The 16,489-nt window shown below is 33.4% G+C and overlaps 1 protein-coding gene across 1 annotated transcript; it reads right to left on the bottom strand.

Annotated features, from left to right (window-relative positions):
• Positions 1–2,268: 2,268 nt before the first annotated feature.
• On the bottom strand, positions 2,269–3,220 carry LOC141674618 (uncharacterized). The gene is made up of 2 exons (XM_074481329.1): positions 2,846–3,220; positions 2,269–2,760 (listed from the first exon to the last, which is right to left on the bottom strand). The coding sequence occupies exons 1-2, from the start codon at positions 3,218–3,220 to the stop codon at positions 2,269–2,271; spliced, it is 867 nt and encodes a 288-aa protein (XP_074337430.1).
• Between the last annotated feature and the right edge of the window lie 13,269 nt (positions 3,221–16,489).

Below are 16,489 nucleotides of genomic sequence, written 5' to 3'. Positions count from 1 at the left end.
AATATTTACGTACAAAATACTATGACATAACTTATGTGAAATTCATAATTAAAAATTTGTTGATGTGATTACTGTAGAAAATAATTACCAAAATTAGCCCATAGATAACAAAAATTATAAACACCTATAAAATAACAAGTAAAATAAATTGTTTAATTATAAGTATGTAAGCAAAGCATTTAATGATGACACATAGACTTAAATAGCATGAAAAGAAATTAGCGGTGTCAAAATATATATACATAAAACATATATACATGGAACATGGGAAAAGAATCACTTAATTGTATATACAAGCATGCATGTAATATACTAATATTATAAAATATAGAATAAAGTAGAACGTACCTAACAGGAGAGTCACAATACAAAGAGAAAAGTAAAACTAGTATATAGAATTATTGGTTCAACTTAGGGGTCATTTGTTAAATCTGAATGACATTTTCTGAACGACAGAAATTTCTGGATGATCTGGACGAAGAGATAATAAGAAAATCTGAACGGATGATGCTGTTTGTTAAAAAAATTTCTAAATTATCTGGATGATGATAATTTTCTATATTAACTTGCTATTTGTATAATTTTGTTTAACAATTATTTTAGCAAGATATTTTTGATAATAATAATAGAAGAGAATGTTTATGTCATTAATAAATTTTATTACAAAACACAATCAATAGAGAATTATAAAATTATTAAGAATACTTTCACAAATTCAAAGCAATATGATCTCGAAGATCATTCATGTATTGAGTGGCTTGAGATTCCCATTGTGTTTCATTTATTGGTCCCTCCAAATCTTCGTCATTTTCTTCTCCATCACTGGTTTGATCGCAACAATCAAACAATTCATCTGCTAATTTCTTTTTTCTTATGAAATTATGAACAGCAATACAAGCAATCACAATATCTCGTTGCGTAGAAAATGAATATGGAGCCATCTGTTTCAAGATTGGAAATCTTGCTTTTAGCACACCATAAGCACGCTCGATAACATTTCTTAATTTTGTGTGGGCATGATTAAATTTTTCCTCCTTAGTTAAGGCACGTTGACGATCAAAATCTGCTAACCAATATCTTGTGTTACGGTACGGGGTTAAATAACCACGGGTGTTCGTATATGCTGCATCACAAAGATAATATTTATCTGCAATACAAAATTAGAAAAATTATTCTTTACTTTACCCTATTAAAGTATTCTCGTTTAAAAATAGTAAGAGATACATACTTGGTGGAGGAACCGGAAATCCGGAATCAGGATCGAGGGCGACCTCTATCAATATTCTTGAATCATGTGCTACTCCCTCCCATCCAGCCCAGACAAATGTAAATATCATATTAAAATCACATATACCTAAAACATTTTGGTAACACTCGCCTCTTCCTCGTCCTCTATATCGAGCTTGTTGGCCAACTGGAATAACAGCATGAACAAGTGTACCATCAAGTACACCAATTGCTCCCTGTAACCCAATAATAAAAAAATGTGAAAACATATTAAAGAATGTTAGTATTACATAGACATGTTAAATAATAAGAAATTAGACTGCAAAAAAATGTCATTACTTACAGGAAATATTTTTAGCAGCTCTTTGTGTCTCCTTGAAATATTTGAGTTTTGATTGGATGTTGTAGGAACTATCATTTCTTTTGCAAACTCCATCATCCCATCCAAGACCTCATGAAAATATTTGTGTATTGTTTGTGTAGAATGCTGGAACCTACGTTTCACTTTTATAAAACGATCGTTATGGCTTATAACATGTAAAAATATAGCCATTTTTTCTTCAACTGTTGAATATCGACTATCTTCCAGCCAACCACGTTGTTTAAAGTGTTTACAAAGTTGAATATATGCAATACGAGAAAGACGCATCATTTCTTGACATTGAGTGTTAGAACCTTCCAACAACTCTAATGTATAAGCAAATCCGGGCAATGCTGAATTATTATCTCTTATTCTTGGCACATTTTTTGGACGAAGTTTTCTCAGATAACAATACATAATCATCAAGCATAGTAACTGATCCTGAATTTCCATTATCACCCTACTTTCAAATTATAAACAGATAGAAAGAAACTAATAAAAAATCATAACAACTAAAAAAGCGTTAGTAAAACCATTAAATATGCATTATAATTGAAAAGTACAAAATTTGAAACCAAACCAATTTCTAAGTTCAACAAAGCTGAAGAAAGATCAAGTCCTAAGCCAAATCAAATACGAAACTTTAAAAAAGTAGGAAATGAATAGAACTAGATGAAAAACTAAATATCAAATCCTAATTTAGTTGAAACCATTTTAACCCAATGTTCATTCTCCTCTGCATCAAGAAGCATCCATTGTTCTCTATACTTTGCACTCTCACAAAAAATCCCAAGAGCCTTTCGATGCAAGGGATTTGTTGCTCCCCAGCTAAGACTATTCAATTTCTCTTTACATTCTTTAAGTGATGGTCCACTATTGGTCTGAACCATCAATTTTAGTGCATTGGTCATCTCATCTTCAAACTTTGTAGTTTTTGCAAGTTTTGGTGATATTTTAGCTTTTTTCTTTGGATTTTCGTGGACAATTGGATTCGGAGTATTTGACTGACTTTCTTCGATTATTGGAATCTCTATGTCATCATTTAGATCAATAGTCCTGTTCTTCTTAGAGCTAGGCCCCCATCCACTAACTCCCGTGGCAGCAGTTCCATCATAAAGTTGAGTGCAAAGTTCAGGATAGCTCAAAGGTGTGGTTTTTAATGTGTCCACGATCTTATTTCCCCGTGGACAACAAAATAGAGTAAATTTCATTTATGATGTGGTTTTTAATTTGATTGAATATGAATTAAAAAGTCACCTTTTTAAGTTGATCCCATTCTTCTTCTGAGAAGTTGAATGTATTAGTTGTCGGATCATAATGATTCCCAGTTTTGGATTTGAGTCGACACCAAGCAACATATCGGGATCTTAGGTAATCATATCGGTTTCTCATCTGTCTAGCGTCAACCTCAAAGTTGTGGGTTTTCTTAAGAATTTCTCCCACTTTTATCCATGAATGCGGCTTAAGGTTACTACCTAGCCTGCCACTAGCTATAACTTCCTCAATGCATGCTTCCAGAAATGTTTTAGTTATAAGTTCACACCTCCACAATACTTTTTTCTTTTTTTGAGTTTCGCTACCTTGACTTTGACTCTCACTAACTTGAGTTTGGGTTTCACTAGCTTTGTCCATACCTACAAACCAGATTGAGTTGAAAATTAAATAATATAATAATATATGATTCATAAAGTTATAAGTTCCTCTTTGCAGGGGTAAATGACTATAGGTGATTAAACTACTAAACTATTATCATTGTTCATGCCTGGACAAATGTGTGTTCAAACACAGTCACTTTGCACTATAAATCTACTAGAAACTTTAAGTCTGTAGTATCTATCTCTGTCCTTAAAATTATTAAATACACCTTTAACACACACACACAAAAAGAAAAGAAGCAATCAGGCAATGGAAACACGGAAACATAACACTGTAATTATGAACAAGTTCCTTGTTTTCTATGTACCAGGAGAATTTAACAATTGATGACCATAAACATATAACACATGCATGAAAACAGTACCAAATAAAAGCATTTCATTGCAACTAAATGTTAAGGAAAAAATCCAGAAAGCTAGAACAACATATCAACAAGCAAAGCCAGCCATTACAATTTTAAAAATTCCTGCTATTTTAAAAAAACACATGGAAAAATAATAATTATAAATTAAATGTGTTAGCTGTATATGTGGATTACAGTTTACTACAGGGTATTTACTTGTTTTTTTTGAATCAAGGATCAAGAAAAAGGAAATAATGACTAAGTTTATGCATTATAATTACAGTATGATAATGGCTAAGTATTATAATTACAGTATGATAATGGCTAAATTAATCTAATATGTTTGAAGAAACAATATATAAACAAGTACAAATTGTCAAAAAGTAAAAAAATTGTAAAATGTCATTTCCTTTTGCATGACCCCTGCATTTAGACAGTTTTATAATAAATTGTTCAGAAAGGAAATAATTACAGGAGTCCAGAAACCTATGAGAAAGCAAGTGACTTAAGCATTGTAAAGCTTCATCATATATTTCACAAAGATAAAAGTTGGCTATTAATCTCTTTATGTTCAACTTGTAACTCAAAACTTAAGACACTGCTAGATTAGTTGTAGGTGGTTTTCCACTGTGTAATTTCTATCTAATTAATTGGTGAGTACAGTGTTAGCATGGTCATCTCAAATTAGAACTAACATTGGTATTTATTTAGTAAAATAGTAGAGAATCAATTTATTTAGTAAAACAAGACATGTTACACTAATAACAGCAATAACCAAAAAACTTGAATCAGAGTTAAAAAGCTAAAGCTGTAAAACTCAGATTACACTGCTGGGGATGTGTGTGTGTTTTCATATAATCTATTTATAAACACTTGACACCGAATGTTTTGCATTAAAATTTGTCTATCAATTTCTTTACTACCTGGACCATGTGAGGGGTGTCAACTTATAGATTCATTTTGATGATCTTACAAGTCTGACCAGGAACATGTATCATTCACAATTTCAGTTGCTTTTACAATTTCTTCTTCTTGTTTTACTTTACTTTTCTTGGGGGTTAAAACCACTGGAGTCGGCCACTTTTTCAGATACAATACCAGTGACGGTGAACTACAGTACCAAAATGTCTTATAAACAATTAAAGACTATGCTTAAATAATCCGGAGAGACGAGTGAATGTACAATATATCTGTAAAAATATAGATTATTTATTTTTCCAAATTCAGTATTTACATTGAACAAATTAATTCTCGTGGTTAACCTAACTCAAGTTAGCCAAGTTTGAGGGCCTAACCGTTGATGAACATTTTCTTTTGCTACAAAAGAATCTCCTTTCTTCCACTTCATACTCAGTATCAGGAAGTATTTATATCTCCATACTTAGATGATATTTACTTTCTCTATCTATATCTAAGCTACCAAAAATTAATTATTTCTTATTTTCTGAGCAATTGTTCCTGCATCAGTTTAGCCGTTTTCAACTTTAACATATTCACTAAATTTCTTGCAATCATATAGAACATGTGTGGACATAAATAGATAAATGCCAAATTGGGAGCTAAAGAAGTGTTGCAACCATGAACAAGTTGTTTTCATCACCACCAAAAGTTAACAAATCAATTGAAAGCATAATAAATCTCTATCCATACTTTCAGGTTGAAACTGATCCGAGGAAAACTCACTAGGGTGTGTTTAAACAAGAGTGATGAATTGGGTACAGAAATTCTAAAATCGAGCACAAATTTTGCTCGAGGGCACATAATTCATATGCCTGTGTTGTAGAAGACCGACAGAACAAACACAGTGCATAAACAATTACTAGCAAGATAAAGCACAACACATAACCAATTAAAATAAAAAACAACAGATATACAAAGACACACACATACACAAGTAGAAAGCAATACGAGTATAATCGATTAACATTAACTTTATAGGAGGAGAAGCGTACCTGATGAAAGTAGAAAATATGAAAAGAAGAGAGTAGATAGCCCCTTAAATAGATAAATAACAGAAGCGATAAGAACAGGCGCCAAATAACCCTAAAAATCCCGCGAAAATTGTGTATGCGATAGTAGCAGTTACGTGAATTGGAGTGATTTCTGGACGATTGAGCGAGAAAGATAAAGATCTGTCGTCCAGCAGTATTTTGTGTTTCGTCCAGAGTGAGTAACCTAAATAAAAAGTGAACAAACATTCTGAATGAGGCCCATTCTGGACGAGGCCCATAAAAATTCTCATTCAGCTGTTATCAAACGAGCCCTTATTTCCTCATTTAGTGCTTGCACTCCAAATTAATACCCAAGTTATCAAAGAAGTAGTTTACTTTCCTTTTTTTGACTAAATTAAACCTCGTGCATGCACCCAAAAAAGTTAACACCTATATATACACAATTAAGTACAAGAACGTAAATAATACATTTTTTTGTAACTTAATTTCAAGCACAAAGTATGAATAAAATATATATTATGTATAAAATTTAAAAAGCCATTCTTATAATAATATATTTGTTTTATAAAAAAAATTTAATCACTTAAATATATATATATATATATATATTTCATAGTAAAAAAATGCAGGTTATCACAATTGTTGTGGTGATGTTACTGAAAGATGCAAATAAATTAGAAACCGATAGCTGCACCCTGCATGACACCCCATCTGCTAATATATAAAGATGAATACATAACATAAATAATATAATATAAATATTATAATTTCTTTTACCTTTTTCTTTTTGGTACAAACTTACAAATGTATTATAAAATACATATCTCGTATAGAGATTAATATATATAGGTAAAGTATTTAATATTTTACATAAATAAATAAGTTTGAAAAATTAAAAAGAGGAAAAAAACTAAAACAAAACTTTCACATTGATTTTATGGGCTACTCGATTGAACTTTTCTTACTATACAATCTCTAAATTTAAGAGAATTACGTGAGTTTGGTGTAGGCTGTAAAATCGTCAAAAAACGGACTCTTGGAACTCAAAAATAGGGCTCAAACAGTGTTGACAGCCAGCGTAAACCAATAATTCTGAATTTTCTTATATTTTCACTCCACAACATAAAATTTTGCTCCAAATCATTCTTTGAGAATAAAATCATATAATATATATATATAAATATATTCTAACAACCTCCATTAGAAAAAGACAAGTAGACTTATTATTTTATACTAGGAACTTTTGCCCACGCTATGCAAGCTTGTTATCCGACAATTATTTACACGTAAAATATTTTATAAATTAAACTAATTGGTATATCGTATTCAGCTATACTGAACTCTTAATTATATTAACGAACATATAAAGAATATTAAATATGGAACAAAAAACATAAATCGTCCATTTCAAGGAAACCTATATGAACCTATTGATGGATTAAAAATCTCAAATCAATGTGACGATTAATCGGCATTTTAAAATAAACTACAGGAACCTATTATTTTCATTAAAATATAAAATCAATTCAAGTCTTATCTTTGTTTATAAAATTTTTGTCTTAAGCAAGATGACGATTATAAGAACTCCATTAGTGTATAAATTTCAAAGCCTAAATTATATCGTGATGACAAAAACATTATATTAATGGTCAAGTTTAGAATTAATAAAGTGCTACTATAATATGAAGTATAGTAATCAAAATATACAAAATGAAGGAATAACTATCATGAATTATTGCTTAAAGGAATGGTCGGTATAATAAAATAGAGGTCGCTTCCACAACAAACGTTCAAAAAAGCTTACCCATACCAATATCATTCCTAGACTCAGACTTCCATCATTTTGCTGAGGATATATCAGAAGAGTGCATCCAACCAAAGCATGTATGAAAATTGTATGATGAAGAAGATGGCATGCCTCAATTGTAATGTTGATCCAAAAAGTGATATCGATGCAACATTTGAAGGTCCATTTCAGCTACTTGAGCTCCAAAACTGATATTGAATTTGTGCTAAATAATTGGCTGATTCATGAATTACTACATCTTGTGGACATTTCAGAGTAATGAACACATGCATTCTTGATCAAGTGAAGAATTTTTCTCATCATTTGAGATTGGAGAAGGCTGGAAACAGGGGATATGTTAGGTTTTGTCGACAAAAGGGAAACCTATGGGAAGTATATTGGAACTTATCAACAACATTGGACAACACAACTCCGGAAGAGGTAAGACATAGGTATGATTGTATGACATGGTGAAAGTTCTTAATTATTACTCTAAGCAGCTTTGAATAAACTTTCTGTGGAACATGGGGCCTAAGATTAATAGCTATATACTAAATGAATGGTTGCTACAAAGCCAATCATGCAAAGATATATGAAGCCTAAGTTCTAATATTCTCACATGCTATGATGTGTTTAACAATACATGTTTGTTTAATTGTACAAAAAGTTAAATCTCTATGAATTTAACAAAATGGGTTTATTATATCTAACTTCGGTCAATATAAAATTAAGTAATATTGGTTTAATATAATATATGTCAGCAAAAAATACGTTAGGAAGAAATATAAAATCTGTCAAACAACGAAAACATTTTATTTTAATTAATAATAGTAACAAATTATTCCTTTAATTTCTAAGCAATAATATAAACAAACTATAATAATGCTAACTGATCTTCTATATCTAAAAATTTTAACAATTTTTTATATTACATTTAAAATATATTTTATCAAAAATGGTAATAGTTTATCTATGGTGATTGTTAAGGCCAAACAATATTTAAAGGAAATTAATACATTAAAAACTTAAATTCTGTACCATCCTTACTTCAAATATTAGCAATTTATTTGTTCTTCCAAAATTATAACTATAAATCTAAATATAAATTCATATATGTAATTTATAATTAATCCGGGTGAAATTCCATATAGAACAGTATCATACATTTAAAACTAAACATTATATTTTTAAGTAAAAATTAGAAATATATTTTACTTTTAAAAAATTATAAATATAATACTTTAATATTGAATTTATATCAAAGCTGAAAAATGAATAACTCTTGTTATTTAGGTTGTTTACAGTTGGGATACATCTGATATATCTTAAATCATAAAGGTAACTGTTATTTCCTAGGAACTAACAATGAGATTTACAGAAGGGGGGTTGAATGTAAATCTCAAAACTTTTTCAAGTTTTGAGCAGTTTCAAAAGCTAAGTGTATGATGAACAGATGTGTGTGAATTGCTTTAAGCAAGTGCAGACAGATGTATATTCAAAACACAAATATAAAGAACACAAAGGCTTTAAAAAACTTTTCTGGTGGATTTGTTGTTTCACCAGAGATGTGTATTTCAGAAAATTTGTGATACAAAGAATTGTTCACAGTTGCTTCCTAGTACAAACTAGATGATTTTCTCTCTGAATTTTTCTAAACAGCTCTTGAAAATTCACAACTAATTACTAGTTGCAACTTGGTTTATATATCACCAAGTATTTTAAGTGAAGACAAAGATAAAATACAATTATAAAATAGTTCTTCACATGTTTCTTCTTCATTTCTCTATCCAATACAATCTAAGATAATCTGTGAATCTTTGAATACTTCCTTGTTTGCACCAGAATGGAAATGCTGCTTTTTCTTGATTCCTCCAAGAAGCTACCACATTCCAATTGTCTCTGTCAACCCATGTGCCTCTGTCAGCTTATGAATTGTCACTATCAACTGCTATGGAACTGAGCATCCATTGAAGCTTTCATCCGTTGGTGGCTTTATCCGTTGATACTTTAGCAGTTGAAGCTTTATCTGTTGATGCACTCATCCGTTGATGGATGTTATCCGTTGAAGCTTTAGAGACATCCGTTGAGGCTTTGTTTCTCATCCGTTGAAGGTCTTTAATTTACCAGTTGATACTACTTTATTTATACAAAATTACAAGGCATGAAATATTTATAATTAGCCCTCCTATTTGCATATCCACTAGTAGTCAACATGACTTATAACTTCCTACAACTTCTAAGAATTATAACTCATTTACAAAGACTGAAATGTGCTACAATACTAAACTTATTTCTAAGTAAAGCTACTCCATCAACGGATAGCCAAAGTGGTCTTATCCGTTGAGGCTACAAACACTAGATTTATACTTAAGTGTTTTGTTTAACTTATCATCAAAGTAATACATATATATTCCTAACAATCTCCCCCTATTTATGTCTACTATAATTGTAGGCATAAATTCAAGGTTAACTTGATGATAACAAAACACTTAACAAATATATGAGTTGAAACTAAGTAGAAATTCAAAAGTGCTGCAAAATTGTATGTACTGAGATAGAGTTGAAGATTTACAGTGTTTCCAAGGGTGCTCCTTTAGCCTGAGCAAATCATTTTCTTTTCCTTTGTTCCCTTGTTTTCTTCCCTAGCCTCCTGTCATTTTCCTCTACTTGGAGTTGGAGTTGTCTGTAGAATTCAGCTTCATCTTCATCACTGATATCCAACTTAGATTTCATGTCCTTGAGAGTTTCATTACTGGCAATCTTAAGCTGGTCTTCAAGTCTGAAAAATCTTATGACTCCTTTATTGTCTCTAAACTCCATCAACCAATGAGGTGATTTATGAATTGTAGTTCCATGCTCTGGGATGAGTAATGTTCTAGGCAAGAAATTTGACTCCCACCAAGTCTTCCTTATGCTGGCAATCTTGTTGAGAATCCCAGTCTTGACAGTCCTGGTAAAACCAGTGTCCCTTTTTATAGCTGAGTAGACTCTAATCAAGGTAGAATAGCCCTCATTTAGAATTCTTTGAAGAGGCCAAGTCCTTTCCACACTTCCTTTATACTTGAACACTAGCCTTTCTGGTAGCTGTCCATATGCATTTATTCCCCTTACTTCCTCCAGCTCATCCAGGTAGAGTTCAATATATGTATATTCTTTTATGTCAAAAATGTGAACATAATCATCCTTTGAGGCTTATGGCTTAGGCTTAGGTTTATGTTTCTGAGTGAATTTACTTGAGGGTGGGGGAGGTATGGATTTGAATTTTCTTTTCAGTTCCTTTGGTGGTGAAGAAGTGGTTAAGAAGGTAGGCAATTTGATGGTGTCCCAATCAATAGGTTCCTCTTTAGGGATGATTGGTTCACCATGGATATTTATACTGGGATCAGCAACAAAAGGTTCAGGAATAGAAGGTTGTGGTTTGGATTTTGATTGAATTACTTCAGTGTCATCTTCACTCTTCATTTTTGCCCTAAACTTCTTTCTGTTACCCTTCTGCCATTTCTTTCTTTCCTCACTTTCTTCTTCCACACTTTCACCAACCATATTCCCCATATTCACATTTATGCTTTCAGCCTTGTTTCCTTCACTCTTGTCTTCAATCTTCTTCTTTTCTTCAATTAGACTTGACTTTAGCGGTTTTTCAAGCTTTGCTTGTGCTCTTTTGTCAGCCTTCAGTTTTTTAGCTTCTTCCTTTAACCTCATGGTCTCTTCCCTCTTGGCTATTGAGAATTTGGGATGTCCTTGAATCACACAGATACTCTTTCCCTCTCTATAGATGATAGCCATATTTATTCTTTCCAATACATCCTTAGTCTCTTTGTGCTTTATGATATTACCACCCAAAACTTTATCTTCATCAGGCTTTGGAAGAGGAAAATCCACTTCTTTTAGCTGAGCAGGAGTTAGAGGGTTCTTTGTAGAGGCCTTGTTGAATCTAGTGGTTGGCCTGAGTACCATGGGTTTCAGGTTTCTTGAAGAGGTTTCTCCAACCTTATTCCTCCTTACTGGCTTGTGCTTCATAATGATTGGCTCAACTTTTGTGTTATTTTTCACAGATAGAGATTTTGCAGTTGTGGAACCAAACACTTGTTGCATCCTTTTATTAATTTTCCTCCTTTGCTCTTTCACCTTCATCTCAGCTGCTGCTTGCTGGATTAGATCAATTCCATCAAGCTTTCCTTTGATTTGAAGTGTTGGAGAAGTAGTGATGGCAGGAACTAGCACTTTGAATATTTGAATGTGTGTAAATGGCTCCCCTTCCCCTTTATTCTCCCCCTTTTGTTATCATCAAGGAGAGGGGTAAAGCCCTGTGCTTTAGCCAGTTGCATTAGAAGACTAGTCTGAGACTGTTGATTTTGAAGAATGGTCACCATAGAGTTTTCAATAATTTGAACTCTTTCCTCCAATTTGGCCATCTTTTTTTCAGCATATGATTCTCTTCTCAGTCTCAGTAACAGTTCCTGCATGGTACCAAAGGGCATATTTGCATCCAGCTTCTCAGTATTGTAGGACTTTAAGTCAGCTATATCCTTTTTGAGTTCATCCACACTTAGATTCTGTCTTAATTGTTGTAGCTTCATGAGATATAGAGAGTCTAAGTGGGCTTGGAGAATGGCTTTGGTACCAGCATTGGAAGTTTCCTGAATTGCCTTTTGGATAGCCACTTGTTTCACTAAGGATACATTGAAATGCCCTGGTGTAGACTCATTTGTCAATGCCCATTCAGGTAACTCTGGGATAGAGCTTGGGCCTTCATCTCCCCTTAAACTCATGCTTCCATCAAAAGAACCAGAGTCATCATCATTAGAATTTACTCCAAATTCTCCAGGTGGCTCTCCAGCTGTAGAAGGCATCATATTGACAGCAGCTTTATCCCTTTGTAGAGATTCTGAGGTATGTACTAGGTTTAAAGTCTTTTCTGCCTCCTCATTGCCCTGAGTAGCCAACAGTTGATAGGCTGATACAGGATGAGTAAAAGTGTCAGCATCCAAGGAAACATCATCAATTTCAGCTCTATAATGTTGCTGAAATTGTCTTTCCTTGTCAGCATCATCCACAATCATTGACTCACTAGCAATGGTTGGATCCACCCTTATATTTCTTGTACCTAATTTTCTCTCAATTTCTCTCTTTTCTTGCATCACGGGCTCCCCCTGGTTCACACTCCTCACACCCTCACCTTCACCTACTAAGGTGGTACTCCTCTCACTTTCTTTTGCCATGCTGGAAGAAATAGCATGCATATTTATACTCTCAAGCTCTCCTTTTGCCTGGGAACAACCCAGCCTCTCACTCAAGTTTTCACTCCCTTCCCTCAGCCCTAGAAGTGATTGTACAGGTGTCATGTCTTCTACACTTGGAGTTAATTCAGTTGTTTGTGTAGAAACCATCAACGGATAAAGAATATCCGTTGAAGTTGAAACTGATGGTATCAACGGATAACTGCTGTTAAGCTTATCCGTTGAAGAACAACCACTTGCCAACGAATGAGGGATATCGGTTGAAGAAGGAAAAGAAGTAGAAATTGAAACTGACATAATTGTTGAATCTGTGTGGATTGATTTTAAATTAAGTGACACAGATTATTCAACTAGGTCTGAAAGAATTGGCTGATGATCCAACAAATTATCTAAAAGATGATGATCACCAGTACTTGAGTGGGGCTCCTCCCTGAGTTGTAAAGAGGGAGAATCAAGAATTGATGTGAAAATTATGTCCACATCCAGAGATGGTGATGGAGAATTTGGTGGTTGGTGTGTGTCAATTTTCAGAGAATGGGGCTGTGACTCCACATTTGTTGGAGTCACATCAAGCTGAATTTGTGAAGGCATAGATACAAGTGATTGTATCTGTGCACTGTTTGCACCCAGTGTTGAAACTAGGGTTTTGACCTTCTTTCTTCTTGTGAAGGCTTTTACAGGTGAGTGTGTGGCTTCAGTGTCCCTCCCTCTTTTGTTCTGTGTCCCTGGTTGGGGACTATTTTCAATAGCTACACCCTTTTAGGAGGGTGCAACTAGGGATGAGTTTGAATCCTTTTCAACCACCACAGTCTTTTGAGAAACTGTGGCTTGACTAGCTTGGGTACCACTCACCTCTCCTACCTTATTCTGGGGGTTTTCTTTATGTTCACCCCTCCCCTCACCACTAACACCCTGTTCACTCCCCTCAGGGTTTATGGTAGTTATTACAACTGTTGTCTTTTGAGAGACAACAGAGGTGGCTTTCTTTGACTTGGGTTTTAAAACTAGGTTTGGTGGCCTTGGTAGGAATCTGTTGGGGCATTGACATAGATCCCATGGCCACACTTGAAGGCAAAGAAATGATGGGGTTGGAAGTAGTAGGAGTTGAAGAAGTATTTACCTCACTTACCTGAGGTGCATCCATGATTGGTAAGTATACCAATGGCACCTTACTGTTGAGGTTAATCCTTAAAAGGTTTACAAGGACCCTCTTCTCTTATGCCCAGCATTTGAGTTTATTACTCTCATTATTTATGATCAAACCTTCAACAACATGGTTAGCCAATAATATAAAGAATCTAGCATAATAGATGTTATGAGTTCTATTAGCCTTGTTACCTAACCTAGTACCCAATTCTAGCATAACATAGTTGCTAAAATTATAGTACCTATCAGAAACCAACATATAGAGCATATTAACAAGAGCTGAAGTTATTGCATCAAAATTACTAATTTTCCCAGAGAAAACCTTGATAAAGGCATCACTGAGAAAACTCCACTCTTTCCTAAGGCCTTTTCTCTTAATACTGCCTAAACTAGTAGAATCAAGGGAATAGCCTATGGAATCTAACATGCTAGATACATCATTATCAGTGTGTGGTGTCATGGCATTGTTTTCAGGTAATTTAAAACAGGATTGTATATCATCAGAGTTAATACAGTAATCCTTACCTTTGAGAGAGAAGGAGATGGTCATATCAGTGGGGTTGAACTCAGCAGTTATCCAAATCTCCTCAACTACCTCATAGTAAATCATTGGGGCTTCCAGCATTGCATAGCTCAGTTTGCAGTTCTTGATGAACTCCATCATCTTGTGATAATCTGAGTGGGCTTCATTCTTTTCCACCAAAGCTATGAAATTGTTTTTCTCATAGACAAACCCAGATTGGGACATTATCTTTACTACTGGTGCCATTTTTGTGGGTAGAAGTTGCAGAGAAAAGTTGAGAGTTTTGGGAGAGAAAGAGAGTAAAAGCTTTTGAAATTTCAAGAAAGCGTAAAGTGAAAATAAGAATTCAAAGGGGCTTTTATACTTTCTCAAATTAAAACATAAAGAGAATGATTAAGCAATATTTTTAAGTAAATTACAGCCATTTAAAAATAAAAGAAAAACTGTATGTATTCTGAAAACTGCCTTTAATACAAATACATACAACTGTATATATATATATATATATATATATATATATATATATATATATATATATATATATATATATATATATATATATATATATATATGTATCAACGGTTAAGAAAATAGAATCAACGACTGTGATCTACTTGAATCAACTGATGTAACAGTTCAACGGATGAGGTAAACGGTCATCCGTTGAAGATTAACACAGTTTTATCCGTTGAAGGATAAAATTTCCAGAAATGTATTTGTCTTTCAACGGATAATGAACATCCGTTGATGGAACAACTTTGGCTTTCAACGGATAGAAAATATCCATTGATAGAATAAACTTTACTTAAAGCCAATTTTGCTCTTGCAACTGTAATAACCCCAATTTTTGGAAAATTTTTGAAACCCTTATGAATAGTGTTTTTGCTGAATGAGAAAACTTTTCATGCCACACTATGTAGGGGTTCTGGTATGGATATTCTGAGATGTTATTAGTACTTTATATGGGATATAAGTGTATGTAAAGATCGTCAGAATCCAAATTCCGAACACTTTGATTTTTCCCGGAAATCCACTAGATACGGAAAGAATTGAGTATAAGGTAACATGATTAAAAGGATTTAAATTCAAGGATTATAAGAGAGGATCATAAAAGGAATATAATATATTGAGAAAGGTTAAGGGAACCTAAGTAATAAGATCCCGGGTATGATCCCTCAAACGATAAACGAGAACGAAAGTTAAGCGAACCGTATAACAGATCAGCGGTCATTAGGTAAACAATTAGGAAGTTAACCAAAGAGATTAGAGGGGAGGATGTCATCCAACCAATGAGAAGAGGACAAAGAGGGAAAGATGACATCATAGCATGACATAAGCATGACATGGGAAGGAAGGAGATGTGGTTGAAGTAGAACCACACAAAGTCCACGGTTAATAATGTAATTAACCAAAATAAAACAAAAACAACCAACCAAAACAAATCAAAGCAAAACACAAAATCATTTCTTTCATTCAACCAAGAGTTGCTCTCGGCTTTTTCATTTTTAAGAAGCAAGAATTTCAAAATCCAAGATTCAAGCTTCCTAAATTGGTAAGATAATTCCCTAGTGTTCCTTGTACATAGATATGGCTATATTATGAGTTTAAGCATCCCATTCATTCTCTATCTTCTCCAATAAATCAATGAAGAAGACAATGAATAGTGATTTCAAGGTTTTTAACTTGATTTTTCTTGCTTTTCCTTTAAGATCCAAGCATTCCTAAGACTCCTCAAGGCTTCCTAAGGCTTCCTAGCTACTCACACCACTTCAAGGAAGGTATATCATCTCCAAACCCTAGCTTTAATTTGTATATTAGGTTGATTTTGGTTGTTAGGGTAAAGAGTAACTTGAAACTTGTTTGTTTAAGAGTTTGGGTTGGAATGGTGGTGATTGAATTGTTGAAATCTTAAGATTTGGTTGAAGAATGTAGTATAGTTTAAATTCAAGTTTTAGGATTAAGTAAATTGATTATAATGAGTTGATTTGGGGCTGTTATAATGTAATTTGGATGGAGTTTTGATTGGGTTGTGAATTGTGGTTGTTTTGAATTGGTTTAAAATGGGGAAATCGCGTAAACATAGCCGTCGTAATGTCCGATTTACTTTAGACTGCTTTTGTTCATAACATTAGGACCCAAGAACCCCCGCTAGATTATGACCATTGCCATGTTTAGATAGTTCATGTTACGAGCTTCGTTTTGATATGTAGTTCGTTTGATTCCGATGTACGGTTTAGGAGAAACGACCGTTTTAA

The sequence above is a fragment of the Apium graveolens genome, chromosome 7 (assembly GCF_009905375.1).
Source record: "Apium graveolens cultivar Ventura chromosome 7, ASM990537v1, whole genome shotgun sequence".
NCBI lineage: Eukaryota > Viridiplantae > Streptophyta > Magnoliopsida > Apiales > Apiaceae > Apium > Apium graveolens.
This window is presented reverse-complemented; position numbering and strand designations above follow the sequence as displayed.